The 18,473-nt window shown below is 48.2% G+C and overlaps 1 protein-coding gene across 1 annotated transcript in view; it reads right to left on the bottom strand.

The window, feature by feature from the left end:
- Positions 1–11,117, bottom strand: part of GRHL3 (grainyhead like transcription factor 3) — a 33,968-nt gene extending 22,851 nt beyond the window's left edge. Inside the window, exon 1 of the mRNA XM_090268796.1 lies at positions 10,781–11,117. Coding sequence (XP_090124922.1) covers positions 10,781–10,797 — 17 coding nt within the window. The 5' untranslated portion in view covers positions 10,798–11,117. The remainder of the gene's footprint in view (positions 1–10,780) is intronic.
- Between the last annotated feature and the right edge of the window lie 7,356 nt (positions 11,118–18,473).

Below are 18,473 nucleotides of genomic sequence, written 5' to 3'. Positions count from 1 at the left end.
GAGGTGGGAAAGTTTCGTTTGTGTTCCTTTGAGAGCCAAGAGTGAGTAAAGGACAGTGTAATGAGAAGATGGGGAATGGTCAGGCTAGGAAAAAGAGCCCCAGAGATGAATTGGACACTGATTGGTCTCCTGGCCCCCACTGGCCCCCTTTCTAGGTGAGCCTGGTAGACTTGCTCATGTTAGGGACATGAGAACAACATCAGTGGCTCTTCACTAAATATATATGAATGCTTTCCATTCATTAACCCTGTTCCTTACAAGAACGCTACAAGGCAAGGATCATTTACTTCATTTCACAGATGAAGAAACCAGAGACTTGGAGAGGATAAGAAAATGCCCAGGATCAGTCTGCTAGTCCATGACATAACCTGGATTTAATCCCAGGCTTGTCTAATACCAGAGCCACATATGTTCCACTAAACCACACTGCTTTACCATAATGCAAGAGGGCAATCCTTACCACAGCAGACACACGCTTCAGTGGTGAAGGTTCAGGTGCTGTGGCAGACTGGCAGGTGGGCAAATCGTGTCACAGAAGGGCCATCCTGCTGCCCTGCAGCTCAGGCCAACAGTCTCAGACACAGAGTGGGGGCAGCAGCCAGGCCACACCCAGGCAGGCTGTGGGCAGCGGCCCTCCCAGGGGCTTCATCCAGGGCACAGTGTCCCCTATCCCACTGGGCCCCAGGGTGCAGGGCGTTGGGCTTTGAGAGGCAGGGAGGGTGGAGGGTGAGGGAGCTGTCACACAAAAAAGAGAAATGACAGAAACCTTCCTACTCCAGGGGTGCGGAGAGGGAGGCACACCCCGAGTTTCTGCTGCTATAAATCAAGGGCCTCAAGACAAGAGGTGAGAAGAGGCCCCACCTTCCTCTCTGCCTCCTGGGCCCCGGGTTAGAGGAACTTACAGAGCAAGCCCAGGGTGGCCACCACCACCACCCCTCCCAGCCCCAGGCTGTAGGGAACTCCCAAACTGAATGGCAAGACAGAAGTAGGGAAAGGCTTATAGATCTCACCCTCTTGATCAGTTGGAACCCCCAGTACTAAGCATTGTTCCTGGTTTGTAAAAGGGGTCTAATAAAAGTGCCCACCATGCAGAATTATGAGGATTAAGTGCATTGCCACATGAAAACTGCTCAGAACTGTTTCTGGCACATAACAAGTAGTTAATACATTTGAGATATTATTATGCTTTGTGCCTGGCTTGGGGCTAGACATCAAGGTGCTGCAAAGTCAAACAAGACGTGGCCACCCTGCAAGCCAGTGGCAGAGTTGGGCCTAGAGCCCCAATGTGCTGACTCTAGTGGAAGGACCATTAAATTTTAGAAGACAATGATAAAGTCAGATCACAAACAAACAAAACAAAACAACAACACCCCCCCCCCAAAAAAAAAAACAGACAATGTTTGCTATTCACCTAGGGGGCTTTTCTGGCCTACAAGGGTCTCCAGTCTACCCTGTTGGGATCCCGAAGTCTGATTCCCGGATACACAGCAGCTGCTGTGCCTTAAGCATTTACCGTATGCAGGCACTGTGCCACATCTTCTGCTCTGCACAACAGTCCTGAGAGTAGCTATTAGGGAACTAGAGACCCAAACAGGTGATATTACCTGCTCAAGGTAGCTCAGCTAGTAGGTGATGGAGGCTGACTTCAACCTGGATTTGTTGGACTTCAAGATACAGCTCTTAACCCCAAACTAGTCTTTTAGATGCCTCTCCTATCAAGGAAATTCCTGTCCTCTGGAATACATTGAACTAACCCTCGACTGCAAGACAAAAAGGGATTTCCCACCCATACAATGCAGGAGGGTCTGAGTGAGAAGCGAGATGACTGGAAGAGTTTCGAGCCAGGAGCCAGCAGCCAGGAGCTGGTCCCAAAGCCTGCTCTTGCTACCAATCAACTTTATGTTCTGAGATGAAGCATTGGCTTCTAGAAAGTCTTGATGATGGATAAGGTTAACATTGCCTCATGTGCCAAATCTGGAAATCCAAGAACCTGTTCTCTTAAAGGCTGGAATTGAGGCTCTTACCAGTGGGTAAGAGCCATGAAAAGAGTTTCAAGGAGGGAGCCCTACTCATGGGTGACAGAACCAGAACAAAGAGGGGAAACAAGGTGACTCCCATCCTGTGAAGTCACCTTCCACGGGGCCTCTCTGTTGGTGCCCCCGTCTGAAGCAGAACTCCTTGGCTATCAGAAGGTAAAAACGGGGTGGTGTGGAGGGAATGGGGAGAGGACTTGGCCCTGGGCAACCTTCTTGACATCAGATCTCCGCCAGGGCACAGCACAGAAGAACCTGTAGCCCCGTGGGAGGAAGTGGCATTAGAGTCATAACCTGACAGGCCTGAGTAAGTGTGTGGCCTTGGGTGAGGCACTTAGCCCCTCTGAGCCTGTTTTTCCATTTGTTAAATGGGTGTATTGAGTGTCTTCTGTGTGCCAGTCAGGGAATCTTCTAGGCACTGGGGAATCAGCCAAGAACAAGACAGATAAGGCTCTGCTCCCATGAAACTTACAGTATAATTGGGAAGACAGACCATAACAAGTAGGTAAATAAGTTAATTTTAGTCAGTGATAAGTGCTGTGAAGAAAATTAGAACACAGTCATGTGATGGAGTCACTGGGACTGGCTACTTTAGAGTGGGGCTAATCTCGTGGGTGGTTAGGAGAATTAAGTACATTAATGTAAGAAATGTGCTTAGCCTAGAGCCTGCCAGAGAATAATCGCTCAGTAAATAATAGCTATCGTCACCACCATCATCCTCATCATGACCATCATCATCTCAGAACCCCCAAATGAGAGTAAAGGGGAGACTCTGCCTGAGGTTCTTAAATTAACATCCTCCCCAAGCCTTCTGTGAACGAGGTTCTGTGTGAAAAACAAAAGAGACATGTAATAACCCCCTGCCTTGACTTTCACATTTATTATCTCACAGAGCCTCCCAACATGCATGATGTGTTATTATCTTTGCTTTACGGGCCAGGAAATAAGACAGCAGGTGACCTGTTCCAGGGGACTGGCCAGTGAGTTACAAAGCAGACCTCCTAGGATCTGGCCTGGGGACTGACTCCACGACTAGAGACACTTTTCCATCAAATCACCAGTTTCCAAGAAGCAAGAACGTAGAAGAGAGGGAAAAAATAATCATCCTGGGAGGCATCCATTTACCTAACCATCCATCCCTCATTTGAAGAAACATTTATCAAGTTACTATTATGTGCCAGGTCTTGCCCTAGGTGAAAACGACAATAAGGTCATCCCTGATGTCAGGGAGGTTCCATTTTAGTGGCAGCAAGACGAAAGGACCACAAAAACAACTAATATCACACAGGGGAAGAAAGCTGTGAAGGAAAAGAAGCAGGAGGACTTCTGATCCCGTGAACGCTGGGGAATGCCTGGATGTTGGTTGAGAAAAAGGCTAAAGGGGGAAGAGGGAGCATGGAGGTAAGTGGGGAGGACTTTAGACCTTCCATGAGAGGAAAGGCAAGGTCAAAGACTGGGACAGATGCCAGAGCTTGTTCGCCTACTATGTGTCAGGTGTGAGCCAGGTCCTTTGCATATGTTCCCTTGTTTCAAGGAAGGCCAGCTCACTGAGGAGGAAACTCAAGTCCAAGATTTGATAATCCCTCACATTTGCATAGCGTGTTATATTTTTCAACATGCCTCTCATAGATTTGTCATCGCCTCTGATCCTGCAACGCCCCTGTAAGGTAGGGAGGGAAGGTATGACTATCCCCATTTGATAGAAGGAAAGACTGTGCCACAGAGAGGCCACTGGCTTGCCTAAGGCCACTCAGCTGGTATCTCATGGCATCAAGCCTAGAACAGAGGTCTCTGGCTTCCAGCATTGAGAACCTTCACGAGGCTGCTTCCTCAGAGCGTGCCTGGTCTGGCTTCTCCTCTGAGAAGGAGTTGCATACAAAATCAAGAGAGATGCTTGGGCATCTAACTAACAGGCTGCACTTCCTGGGGCCTTCTAACCCTAGCCTAAGAATGTGCAAACCTCCTAAGCAGGGGGTCTAATGTGGGTGGGGCCTACCCTTGCCCTGCAGGGGAGAGGCGTGGTACCAAGTGATCCATGCCCAATCAGACTCTGAGCCTCCCACGCCAACAGGCCCCATTCTAGGCACCAGAGGAAGCCTACAGTGGTGAAGTGCTTGCATCCCCACAAGTCCCTTTGGATTCTAAATGCCAATTGCTTTCGGGCTGAGCCACTTAAACCTCCCAGTAAGACTAAGTAAATGTGTCTCAGCCATTAGTTAAAGCCTTTTGGTTCACTTCCTTTTGTTAGGATCCTAGCAAGTTAGGGTGCAAAGAGACCTTGGAAATCTCATCTCAGAGAAAAGGCGTGACTTGCCTAAGGGTATCACGGGATGGGACTCAAGTCTCCTAGCTTCCCATCCAGCACTTCGTTCAACCACTGCCCTATCTCTAAGGCATCTCACTGATTCAGAGATGGGTAAGGACTCTTACTCAATTCTGCAGAAGGGGGAAGAAAACTCACCACCAAGGGGGTGACCTCAAGCCCCACCCAAGGAGGTTTGGGCACAGGACAAATCCAGCAAGCCGGACCCCACCGCCCTCCAACCTGAGGAAGAAGAGTTCCAGGGCACTCCCGGACTAGGTGTTGACACCCAGATACACCCAGTGACTTGACAAACCCTGTTGTGAGCCACCCAGCCTCATCAGTAGTTACCCACAGAGAGGCCCTGGCACAAATGCTCATGGAGGAATCATTTTTCAGTCAGCTCCACGCAAGATGTTACCCGGGCATGACAGGCATGCTCCGGGGTTCTCATGCTTCCCAGTGGCCCATCTCATATCTGCAGGCACAGGTTGTGAAATGTGCTTTGTCACATGGCGGGGCTCCTGTGGGGGCTGCAGTGAGAAAATGGCGGAGCATAGGGGGTGGCTCTGCCATGATTCCAGTTTGAATGAGATAGTATCTGTTCATGGCTATGAGGGGGACCCCAGAGCCCCGCAGGCCTGGGTCCAGCTCTGCTACTTACTAGCTGTGTGACTGCAATTTGACCTCTCTGTGCCTCAGGGTTTTTTTGTTTTGTTTTGTTTTTTGTTTTTTTTCCTGTTAAATGGGGGAAGATGAGAGTACTAACCTCATGGAATTATTAAGATAATACTGATCATTGAGGGCTTACCAAGTGCCAAGTGCTGGCTCAACAATTTCTAGTCATTGTTTTATTTAATCTTTACAACAACTCTGTGAGGTATTACTGTTGGAAAAATGCAATGAGCTAATGCAGATAAAGTAATCAGCATAGTGCCAACACATAATAATGTGAACTATTATTCTTATTACTAATACTTTGTGGGGTAGCCCCCAGGATGTTACATGACAACGCACAGCCTCGCTTTCTCCCACCCTATAAATAGGATGCCTCTTCCGAGTGGCAGAAGGAGACCTGATGCTTGGAGATTCCCAGGTAAGGGGGGCAAACACTGCCAGCTTCATCATCTGGATCCAAGTGGGCAAGCTGAGGGCAGTCGGCTCCAGCCAACTCTTCTAGCTGCATGTAAATTAATTATATGCCATTTTCTAATTACACCAGAAACTCTCTTTCCCTTTGAAAAATTCTTTCTATGGGAGTTTTTTCTTTCATGCTCTTTTCTCTTCTTGGTTTTTCTGTCCAATTTTCTTATTTTTTTCTTCATTGTTCAATAAAATTGCGAAAGAAGTTAAAATAAACCCAGGGTGCCGCATCTTTTCATTCATTCACTCACTGATTCATTCCACAAACATTCACGGAGGATTACTCTGCGCTGGGTACGGGGATACAAAGGTAAATACCACACTGGCCCTGCTTTCAAAAAGTTCCCAATTCTTGCTGACCTCCTAGGAAGGTGCAGTAAAATAGCAACGAATACTGGTGAGATAATTTCCCTTCAGACCCTTCGTTGGATCATTTGCTCTGACCCTTTTAGGAGGCAAAAGCAATAGAGAGAGGGAGGCAGCCAGCCAAGATTTGCTCCATTTTACAAATGGGAAAGCTGACTTCCAGAGACAGGAGGGAAGAGAAGGGAAGGGAAAGGAACGAAGTTTCTTATGTCAGGCATTGTGCCACTTCATTCTCATATGTGCATGCACATGGGAGCTGGGTGTTATTACTGCCATTCTACACATGCAGAAACTGACACTTCAAGAGGTTAAGAAGCTCATTCAGAAGTCACCCCGTCTATAAGAGGCAGAGTTGGGCTCAAACACAGTAGCTAAGTTCTCAGCCTGCTGACTCAGAAACTACTGCAGGTCACGGTAGATCTGGGAACCTCCTGCCTCCCAATTCTCTGCCAGATCTAGGCCAATGGTTCTTAAACTTGAACATGCATCAGAATGACACGGAAGGCCTGTTAAAACACATATCTCTGAGTCGTACCCCCAGAGTTTCTGATTCAATTGGTCTAGGGTGGGGCTGAGAATTTGCATTTTGAACAGGTTCCCAGGTGATGATGATGATGATGATGATGATGATGATGATGATGATGCTGGTCCAGGGACCACACTTTGAGAACACTCTTTTGACGTGAACCAATAACTTTGTCTTAAAAATTACTCCTTCTCTTCCCTCTTCCTATTCCAAAAGTAACACAGGTTTGTAAAACATAATGTATAAAATGTGAAACAAACAGAAAAATTGGAAGCAGACCCTAGAATTCACCTGTATCCCTCCAGAGATTACCACTGGGAACAGTATGAACTCGCTCCTCGTCTTTTTTTCAATTCCTCTGCAGATAGGAAGCAGGGAGGCATATTGGTGTGAAGTATCCTTTGACCCCTCAGTTAAGATTCCAGTTATTTCATGAAATACTGGGCAAGCTTGAGACAAGGCTATGTCCTCTTCTTTGCAAAATTGCATTTGCACTCCTCATCCCCCATTGGATTGTTGGGAGGGCTAAAGGAGATAACATATTTATCAAAGCACTGGACACTATGTCAAATGTGGAATCCACGCTTGGTAAATACTTGACTGTTACTTTTGTTTTAACCCCGGCAGAGCTTTGAGTATGCTGATGGTGCTTCAGCCCTGCGGCCTCTGTGTGGACCCTGAAGAGCCTCTTGGCTCCAGGCACCGGACCCAGGTCCTCGCTGGGCAAAGGCAGTCAGTGGGGCAGTTGGTGGAGTGGCAGAAGCCTCAGGAGTGTCCCGCGCCCTGGGGTCCCCACCGCCGTTAGGGTTGTCTCAGCCTCTCCGCCCAGTCCGCCTGTTTTACAGCCCGAGCTTAATGAAGGCTTTTAACTTTTCATTCACCACCAGCATACGACTTTTAATAACACACCTTGTGCATGACAAAAATTTGCTCCTGGCAATCATGGTTTCGACCACAAAACCACAGTGGGGAGGCGTTCCTGGTTAACTCTTTCAGTGCTCCAGGCAGTCTGGAGCCAAGCGCTCCTGGAAATCAGATGGAGACTTGCCCGAGGCCTGCGGTCCGGGACTGGGACTGCTCTTGTCCCCCTCACGCCCTCAGTCACACCTCTCCAAGGCTTTGGGACTCGGATGGCGGACCCAGCGAGGTTGCAGAAGGGAGTTTGGGTGGGCCTCGCTCCCTCAGCTCTGCATTCTGTAGACCCACCATGTGCTGGTCACTTAATCTCATAACCCTCATTTCATCGAAGGGCAGGATGTGATAGTGCAGGTCCGCCTGGCACACAGTCGGCCCTTGGGCACCGCTACACGGAGAACTCCAAAGGGTCCGGAAGGGCCCCACAGCACCCCTCCTGCACCTGAGCTAAGGCCCCTGTAGACCCTCAAGCAGCGCAGACAGCGCAGGGCGCAGACACCTGCTGTTTCCCTGCGAGAGGAGGACTTTAGGGCAGCAACTTCCGGTGCGCCCCGCAGCCTCAGGAGCCGTTGTGACCCGCTCTAGCCCCAGGGCCGCCAACGCCACCCCACCCGCAAATGCTTTGTGACCTGCTCTAGCCCCCTGGGGCGCCAAACACCAAACACCACCCCACCCGCGAATGCTTTGTGACCCGCTCTAGCCTTGTGACCCGCTCTAGCCCCGGGCCGCCAACGCCACCCCACCCGGGAATGCTTTGTGACCAACTCTAGCCCCCAGGGGCGCCAAATACCACCCCACCCGCGAATCCCTTGTGACCCGCTCCCACCCGCGAATGCTTTGTGACCTGCTTTAGCCCCCCGGGCGCCAAACACCACCCGACCGGGGAATGCTTTCTGACCCGTTCTAGCCCCCCAGGGCGCCAAACACCATCCCACCCGCGAATCCCTTGTGACCTGCTCTAGCCCCGGGGCAACGACGCCACCCCACCCGTGAATGCTTTGTGACCCGCTCTAGCCCCCCCGCCCCCCAGCGCCAAACACCACCCCACTCGGGGATCCCTTGTGACCCACTCTAGCCCCAGGCCGCCAAACGCCACCCCACCTGCGGAGGCAAGGGCTTGAGGAGGCCTGGAGGCTGGCTGACGCTTCCAGCGGGCTGGGCCCGGCCACATGAAAGGCCCCCGGCTCCACCTGGCAGCTGCCTGGAGCTGAGTTCTAAGTGCACCGCCCTGGCCCCAACGCTCCTCAACACGCAGCCCTGGAAATGGGCCTTCCACCCTAGGCCCAGGAATCAGGCCTGCGTTTATGGAGCTCCTTCTCTGGGCCAAGGGGCCCACACATGGGGGCTCATTGTTCTGCTGCCAGGTAAGTGTTGACAGTCCCTGTTGGACAGAGGAGGAAACTGAGGCTCAAGGAGGAGAACCAAATTCACCAGGAGCCTACAGTTGGTCAGCGACAGAATTTAGAGTCATACACAAGTCTTGCTATCTATCGGAGCTCAAGAGGGACTCCAGGACCAGACCCTCTTCACTCGACACTTTGTAGGGGAATGAGGGAGCAAGACTGTGGCCACAGCAGCAGGACAGTAAAGCAAGCACTCAATGCCCTGAAAAGTCCCCCAGCCATCCTCCACCACATACACACACACACACACACACACACACACACATCAGTTAGGGTGGCTGAGCCCCCAGGCACTGAGGTTCTGTCATTGTCACCTTAAATGGTGGCTTCAGAGTCAGCCTGCAATTACTCTGCAGGCACAGATCCCCTCACCCCACCCCACATGGAGAAGCCGCAACTGTCAGCCCATCTGACTTCAAACTCAAATCATTAAGGAAGAGAAAAGCAGGAAAACTTTCTGTTGGAGTGACCCAGCTTCAGGACGCTTACCCCCTAAGGGGCATCAATGAATAGGTTCTGTCTGCAGCCTTGGCAGTGTTAAGCAGGAGATCTAGGTGGGATGGAGACACATCACAAATTTGTTCTGTTTTGTTTTCAAAATATGGAAAAGGTTCATAGCAAGAGGTTCAGAAATGTTCATTGGTTGGTTATTTGTATATAAAGTACCAAGAGTATTATTAGCTTGTTCCTTACCAAGTTTTAAACTGGTCACTTTTCTAAAGTTGTTGAACCATTGTGGCCACAATTTAAAGGTGAGGGAACTGAGACTCAGAAGGACTAGCCCAAGGTCACACAGCTAAGTAGTGGCAGAGCTGGGATTTGAACCCAGGCATTGGTTCCAGTGTCCCTACTCTTAACTCCAGTTGTCAACACATTGTCAGCTTCAGGGAATTCATTCAGGAGAGATCTGATGCCTAGTGGTTGTACTATGAACATAGTTGGCTATAACCCAGGAGAACCCAAAAGCTAGCTGGTAACATGGAACTCTGCCTGCAATCAGGACCCACCAACTACTCTGCCTTTAGGTCTGCAAGTTTTAAAAACAATCTACTGAGGAGTAGCTAGGGAAAAAAAAAAAATCATTCAAACCTTGTCTGTGCCCACTCACCTCTGAAGGTGGCAGGAAGAGTGTATTTTAGAAGCCCGGCTTCTACCAGCTTCCTGAAGCCAGGTTAAAGCAGCCCAGAATCCCAGCCTCATTCCACCGTCTCTGAGATCCGGACCCCAAACAGGGGATCCAGGTGAAGGCTGACATCAGCCAGTGGGGATTCTAAATCCCAGATGTGGGAGGAACACCCCTGAACCCTGCCAGGCAATAGAAATGACTTCACTGAAAACCACATCTCAGCTTCTTCAGCCTTAGAACTGCCTCTGAATCAACCATATTTCATCAAATGCATCTTCAGACTTTGGCTCTGCTAAGGATTTTACAGCTTTTATCACACTTAATTCTCTTAAGAATCCAACAAAGCATTCCTGTACCCATTTTCCAGATGAGGAAAATGAAGCTCAGGTAAAATGAATGACTTATCCAAGATCACACAGCCTATGAGGAGCAGAACCTGGATTTGAACCTCGGTCCAGCAGATAACAGTGTGTATATTTAACCATCACACTGTAACCTTCCCACTTGGGACTGTTCCAAGGCAACAAACAAGTTCCTTTGGAGTAACCCAAATTTATGCCTAAGACAACTCTTAGAACCACCTCTGAGAAGTTTCTTTTGGCAAGAAGATAGAAAGCTGAGGCGGGATTGGGGCTGTCTCTGATTTCCAAAGCCCCTTCAGAGTATCAGAAAGTGGTGCCGAAAGCCTTCACAGTTTCAGTCCCCGTGTTTCCCTGCCTAGCTCGAAACTGCTCAGCGGAGACGGAAAGGAAAAAAAAAAACACCTATTTTCCCAGGGAAACACTCAGCTCTCCCTTGAGACGGTGCTTGCCCCTACACGCCAAAGTGAGATCGTCAGCCCATTCATTTACCCTTACAAATTGCCCTGTGAATCCTGGCGCCGGCCTCCCTGCTCCTTCCCCTTCTGGAATTCCCATCCAGCCTCCACGCTCTCAGAGCGCCAGGCACCCACCGCTGTTTACTCACTCAAGTTCATTCGACATCTTCCTGCTCCCAGGCTCCAACGACAGGCACCGGCACCGAGACTCCGCTGACTGCTCTTGCCTCTATTTCTTGCCTGACACAGGCATTCCCTGCCCAGGGAAGTGTTTGATTTATGTTGAGGTTTGAGTGTCGGGATTTTGCTGACAGGTAGGTTCCTGGCAGTGCTGGTGCTGATTGGCTGCAGGTACAGGTGCCGGCGACAGCAGGTTTACCTCAACAGGTGCAGCTGTTAACTCTTGGCCTGCTGAGTTGGGGGCGGAGCCAAGGGGGCCGGCTGGGTGGAGCTGGCCAATTCCTTCCTTGGTGAGGGGGTGGAGGGTGGAGATGAGGGAGGAGAAAGGGAGGGGAAAAAATGTTGGAAAGAAGATAGCTAGAGGAAAAGTACAGGGACAAACAGATACTTGGCTAAAGGAAATCTCAGTTCCTGTTTCTAGTTAGTATTCTGGGTACCCAGAAACAACCCCCCCCCCAATTCCTTTGTCCTCCTCCTCTACCCAGCATCATACTTCACGGCCCCTAGGGAATTCTCAAAGGAGAGAGATCTCCTAAGGTTGGTCTCTGTGTAAGTCCCCTTTCTCTTTCTTTCTTCAGATTATTATCACCTTTGTAGGTGAGAAAACGGAGGCCAAAGAAGTAAAGTGACTTGCCCAAGAGCACAGGCTAGTGAGTGTCAGAGCCCAGATCTGAATCTTCAGTCACCTCTCGCTAAGTCTGGCTGTCCCTTTGAGCTGCACTCAGTGGCCTCGATTCAACAGATGTCCATTGAGCACCTATTGTGTACCATGCCCTCCTCTGGGTACTGAGGAGACACAAGCCAAAAAGGCAGCATCACTGGTCTGGAGGAGTTCACAATCTGGGGGGTGTGACTCTGTTGGTGGCATGGGGTGGGGGAGCAGGGTGGGAGGCAACCTTTTATTTGGTGTGATACAGATCTGAATGGGATGTAAGCAAACCACATACCTCTGGCCAGCACAGGAGGGATGGAAAAGTTGAAGTCAGCCACCTCCAAAGCCTTAGCAAGCTGGTCATTTCCCAAACTCTTAGTAAGTGCTGCGTTCTGCATTGGAAGCAGGAGAAATCGGACGCCTGTTAGACTAAGTAATTGTGGAATAATTGCCGTGAGCTGTCTCCGTAAAGAACAAGGCTGGTAAACCCAGAAGATCCACAAACACAAACAGGAGAATACTAGAGTTTTTTCTAGAGCTTACACCAGGATTAATTTGAAATTAAATCTAAGCCAAAGATCTTGGCATCTTTTTTTCCCCTTTCTCTCCTTCTGTCCCCCGCCCGCACCCCTTCTCTTTTGGCAAATTACTCCTTTGCTTTGCCTTCCTGGGAGCCTTACCTTGGCCCACTCCTTTCTCTCTCGGGGAAAGGCGGGGTTTCAGTTACTCTTGCCAATTTGATGGAGGTGTTCAGGGTAAAGTCAGAATCCAAAAGAGCCCTCTTGGAGTGGGGTTGAGCCTATGGAGAGGGAGCACTAAGTTTGAGAAGTGTCAAAGGTTGGTGCCTAACTGAGGCTGTGTTGGGGGCAGCATATGGGGAGCCTGTCAGGTATTAGTAAATAGTAATGATAATTACTAATAAAGCCACCTCCTCAGAGCAGGCTTCTCCACCCGCCCTTATTAAAGTAGACACTGAGTCACTGTATCACACCACTTTATTTTGGTTCTCTGCAAAGCCCTTAGGACTTTCTGATAGTTTTATAATTATTTATTGTCTATCTTCTCTTCTGGAATGTGCACTCCATAAGAGCAAGGACCTTGTCTGTCTTGTTCCCTATTGAATCTCCAGTGCCTACTACACTGTCTGGCGCACAGTAGGTGCTCAAGATACCCATTGTGCTAAACCTTTACATATATTGTCTCATTTAATCCTTGCAACCACCTTTTGAAATAGGCACTTTTATTATCCTTGTTTTAGAGATGAGGAAACTGAAGTACGAAGTGATTAAATAAGTTACTCAAGCTGCAGAGCCTGGGGGTGGTAGAGCTAAAGCAGGGATGTGATCCGAAGGCAGAGTCTGGGTGTCCAACCACTTCACAGAGGTAACTGCAAAGCTTCCTGAAGCCCAAAGAATGGCACGCTTGCCTGTGTACCTGTTTGCTCGACTCCTGGAAGGCTGTGGAGTTTCTGTCAGCCGTGTTGCAACTCACAGGTGAAGGGCTGTGGGGGTGACTCATGCTGGCTGGGCTCAGGTAGAGACTGGGATTTAGGTGGCGTGCCTGTGCTCGCTGGGCTTTTAAAAATGGGTCCTCTCCCTCTGTCTCTGAATCTTGCCTCTTTAATCGCCAGCACCCATCTGCAGAGATCAGCAGAGGCCCAAATCATGGGGCAGAGTGTTTCTGTGTCTCCACACGCAGGAATGTTCCAGAAGGCGCCGTGCATGGAACTGGTGGTCTAGGACAGGGCTAGGCTGGGTTGGCATCTCTCCCCCTGCTTGGATGGGTGCAGCTCTTGGATTCTTGGCCAAGGAGACTACAAACAGGGACCAGCCAATCACATGTGACATAATGATTGTATTCACAATAATAACAGTAAATAATGATGGCTACTATTTATTTTGTGTTTGGATGCTAGAAGCACTGTGCTGAAAGTTACCCATGTTATCTGAAGGTATTGTTCTGGAACCAATAGACCGGGGTGCAAATCCCAGCTCAGCCACTTACTGCCTGCAATGGTGGGCAGGCAGCCTTTATGAGCCTCAGTTTTCTTACCTCTAAAACCAGATATAAAAACAGCATCCCCCCTCTTAGGGTTATTGTGAAGATTAAATGAGATAACGTCTATGAATTGCACGGTGCAGTGCCTGATACATAGCACTTAATAATCTTTAGGAAAGCTTTTTTTCTTATTTAATTCTCATTGAAACCTAATGAGGAAGCTGTTGCCTCATTTTACAGGGGCAGAAACTAAGACTCAGAGAGATTAAGTGATTTGTTAAAAGTCAAACGTTAATAAGTGAAAGAGTTGAGATTTGAACGCACACCTTTCTGCCTCCATTGTCGTGGGGCTAGACTAAGTTAGGGATTGTCCTGGGTTCAAGTTCTACCTGACCACTGGCCATTTATTAGCTGTGTGACTGGGCAATCTCTCTCAGAGCCTCAGTTTTCCTCTCTACAATAGAACACAAGATTAATGAATCACTATAAGGGTGGAGTCGCATATTAAATCACCTGGATTTCCTTTTCTAGGTTACTTCTGGAAAAGAAATGTTCTTCCTCCTGACATTATGATCTCCTCCCCTGAATGATGGCCCAGCTTCCCATGGGACACTGGTCGAAAAGAGTGTGATGCTCGTGACATATAGGGGAGGAGTAAAGGTTAGGACCAGTAAGTTAAGTAGGTTCTGAGAGCCAAGACTGCTTCTGATGGCTGTGAAGGTCATGTACTGCACAGTCAGAGCCATTTACGGTACAGGACTTGCACTGTTGGACATGACGGACTTGCTAACAGCCCTTCCTTTTCTAACACTGTAAGATTTCATGGTTATCCAAAACAATGAAAAGACATTGACCTATATGGAAATATTGAAAGGACAAATGCCCAAATGTCCATGGTGCTTCTCTGGAGGTTCCGAAATGAGAGAATTAAAAAAATTTTTTTTCTATCCCCTGTCCCCAACCAAGTTTTTTCTGCATTGATCTTCCATTGCTTTTGTAATGAGAAATTCTATACAAAATCCCAGTTTAAGTGTCATTAACCAAAATAAATGTCCATTGATTAAATGGTCATTTTGTTCCTACTTTTCCTGGAGCAAAGGTGCAGATAGCAAAGATTCAGAATCCTGGCTCAGAGCTTCCCTACGAAGTACGTTGCCCACCCTGCAGGCTCTAAGCAGTTAGTTTAGGAATCAGATCTGCTCTTGACTTAATTAAAATGACCATTTATTGAGCACTTTATGATACTTGCTTTAGATATTTTATCTCATTCCTCCCTGTAAAATAGACTCACGTTATCTACCCATATGGAATTGACTCCTGGATTATTGGCCAAGTTACTAAAGGATGTGAGCTCTGGAGTTGACTAAGACCTTGGGCAAGTAACTTCACTTCCTCAGTACCTAAATTCCTCCTTAGTGAAACGATTGTTATGCGGATTAAAGGAGATAACACAATGTCCTTAGTATGTGGGAGGCACAGTTCAGGGTGCTTTATGTACATATCATGGAATTCTCTCGAGTCTTATCAAGAAATTGTCATAATTATCTTCGTTTAACCGAAGAGAAACAGAGAGGTGAGGTAACTGGTCACTTGGCTATCTACTTAGTGACAGAGATAGAATCAAACCAAGGTATGTCTTACCACAAAGCTATGGAAATAGTTCTTTAAGGCTCCTGAATTCCTTCTTGAAACAAAGCCTAGAATAGATGGGTGGGTAGAAGGAAAGAGGGAAGAAAGGAAAGAAGAAAAGTAGATAGGCTGTTGATAGGATTTGTAAGGTAAGAAGGATTTGCATGCTCTGGAATGCAGAAACTACACAAGGAAAAATAAATTTCACATGGTGCTTGTCCCAGCTCGCAACATAGCAACTTTTCAATAAATATATGTTGAATAAATGAAAAATGGAGGAATGCATATAAATTACACAAGATAATTGACATTATAGGAAATCAGCTGTTGCCTCTACCCCACCCCTCAGGGAAGACCTCCTACTAGTAGTTTGAATTCCTACTCTCCCTCTTATTAGTATATACAGTTGGCCCAGTGACTCAGTTCTGTAAGTATAGTATGCTTCCCATCATACCCCACTGGGTTGACCTGAGGATTAAATTAAATAAGATCTCGGTGGAAAGCCAATGCAAGTATCAGGAATGCAGTAAAAGACAGCTGGTATTATAGGCGAGCACCTAGCTTAGGGGTCCTCAGCCATCACTGGTTCGAGCCTCAATACACAGCTTAGTTCACAGCTCTCAGCACTGGATCTCCCTTAAAAATAACCCCCTTTATGTGTAAAACTCTTTTCAGTTTATAGAGTGCCTTCCCATATTTCTCTCCTCTGATAAAGCTATGGCATGAGGGTGGGGGTGTATTATTGGCCCCATTTGATAAATAAACAGGTTCAGAGAAAGCACCCCTACTTAAGAAAAGGAGTTCAGATTGGAACTTCAGAATTTGGATAAAGTATTACCCTTGATGCCATTATGCATCCTAATGAGCCCCAAAAGTACTATCCTGGGTGCACACCTAAAGCTCTGTAAATATTTCATCATAATTTCTACCCTGTCAGTGGACTTAAGTGGAGGGAGAGGCCACACACCCCACACAGAGAATACGGCCCTGATGTGAAGGCATGGAAGGACCTGGAAGCTACGCTTGTGGAGGGTCAGAAGAAGGAGTGGGCAGTCTCCAGGCCCTTTTACATTCTGTACTTCAGATTTTTATCACAGTTCTGCCAATAACAACACTTACGTTCCTTCCAGAGGCTCCTTGGACATGAGAAATCATGGGGTCTAGAGTCCCTCTAAAAGGGCCCTTTAAAAAAAACAAGAGTCTCCCAATACCCTGGAAACAAACAAGCAGTTTTTTTAATTTAATTATTATTTTTTAATCGGGATGATAAGGATGAAAGAAGATGCTAAACCCCAGTGCTGGCACGGGTGAGGGGAACCCTCTCTCCTTGCTGGAGGGAATGTGAATCAGTCCAAACTTCAGCCTCGGATGTGAGCTCATCCTTTGATCTAGCAATTTCACTCACAGGAATTTAGTCTAAGCAAATAATCTCCGTGAGCAAAGAGTTATCTGCAAGGATATGCATCAGAGCACTGTTTATAATCCTGAAAAATTAGAATTAATATAAATACCCTTCAGCAGAGGCTCAGCGAGAAAAATTAAAAGTAGCTGAATGTAGTTGCAGCCTGAGCCGCCGTTTACAAGGGTGCTACGCAGGGCCTCTTAGCGCGGTGCAAGCTGCTTCCTGAGCTCTCAGCACAACTGGGAGCACGTCTGAGTCCTTACTGTGTGTGAGGCACTGGCCTCAGTGTTTGATCTCATTTAATGCTCCCAACAACCCTGTAAGGAAGTACTGTTATCCTTATTTTACAAACGAGAAAGGCGAGGCTCAGAAATGAAACCATCTACCCGAGGTTACTTCCGGGGAGTCCCAGAGCTGGGTCTTGAACCTGGGTCTTGAACCTGGGTCTGATTTCCTACCTTTAAAGTTTTTCATTTACCAATTTATGTGAATAGAGAAAGTACAGGAAAGATACACACCAGAATGTCATGGAGAATGGAGGCAGGGGTGATTTACATTTTATTTTTTTAGCTTGTCTGTGGGCACTATTTCTTCTGTTACTAGGAAAAAACAAACTGTTTACAGTATTATAAGGTAACAAATCAGGGAAGGCTTATTCCTGAGCAGGGACAGTACAAGCAGCCAGAGTGCTCTCTGAGATGCTTTCTCCATTGCTGAGACCCAGCCAGAACAGGAGGCAGCCAGAGAGAGGACTGCCCGAAGAAAGGAACGCGGCTTCAGCCCCAGAGGCCCACTCTTTCCTGGGATCCTAGCAGCCCAGCCGCTGTTGCGGGCCATTGCCCAGTCTGCATCTTGAAAGGGCCAGTAAACAAGATACTGCTCACTTGCAAATACAAGAGGACTTCGCTGAGAAAAACCTACTCATCCCCTCGACCTCCATGGCAAACAATGGTAAACATGTATTTTCCCCTCTTTCATCTATCTGAAGTGGCCAAGCTGGGGGATTCCTGGAGGAACCACCGAGGGAAAATGCCCAGTGCCTGGCTTGGATGGGTGGGGTCCCAGGGCCCCAGTGCTGAGCAGGAGTCAGTGTCTCGGGGCGCTGCTGCTTTCCCAGGTTAGCTGAGGTGGGGTAGGGCAGGTGGGGTAGGGTGGGGCTGGGTGGGGCCTGCTCCAGGCTCTCAGAGGTTTGAATAGGCACAATTAACCCAGAAGGTCCTTTCCTATTCCTTAAGGAGTTTTCCTTCAAAAGTTGCCCCCGGTGTTTGTTTAGATCTGATCTTACTCCAGGTGGGACTAGGGCGAGTGATTTGCTAAGGGCCTCTGGGCCCCACACCTTCTCAGGAAGGCAGAGACCAGATGGTCAGAGGTTAAGTGCTCGACCTTGGACCTTGGACATTCGGGTGAAGGTTTTTCTAGATCCACGGCTGACCGGCCTGAATGATTTTTAAGGCTGTAAGTTTGGACGCCGGTGGTTAAGCAGTGGGGAATGAGAATGGGAAGGACTTACAAATTGGCCTGGAAGAGCCATGTCTTGCACCAAGATCAGGTCCCTCTGGCTCTTCTCTCAGGGAGGCAGCCACTCGAAAGTCACCATGAACTCACCCCTTGCCTCTGCTCACCCTCTTAGACTATGCTCTGGACAGGCTGCCCACGTTGACCTGGCATATGCCCGGCCGGGCTCAGTTTTCCCTCCCAGATGGGGTTCATTTATTCAGTTCTATAACCCCACCTTTCATTCACCACTTGTCTCGGGTCTCCTCCATGTCGAGACCCAAGCTCTCTAGAGTAATGCATTATTCACTTATTCAATGGATATAGAGATGTGTTTGATCATTAAAAATTATAATGGTAGCTCTCATTTTTGAACATTTAACTGTGTACCAGACTCTGTGCTAAGCACTTTACCTCCCTGTTTCCCTCAGTTCTTGCAACTGCCCAGGGATTTAGGTACAGTCACCACCTCTATTTTATAGGTGTG

This window comes from Furipterus horrens, unplaced genomic scaffold, assembly GCF_987537825.1.
Source record: "Furipterus horrens unplaced genomic scaffold, mFurHor1.1.pri manual_scaffold_3, whole genome shotgun sequence".
Taxonomy (NCBI): domain Eukaryota; kingdom Metazoa; phylum Chordata; class Mammalia; order Chiroptera; family Furipteridae; genus Furipterus; species Furipterus horrens.
Note: the sequence above shows the minus strand (reverse complement) of the source record. Positions and strands in the feature narration are given on the sequence as shown.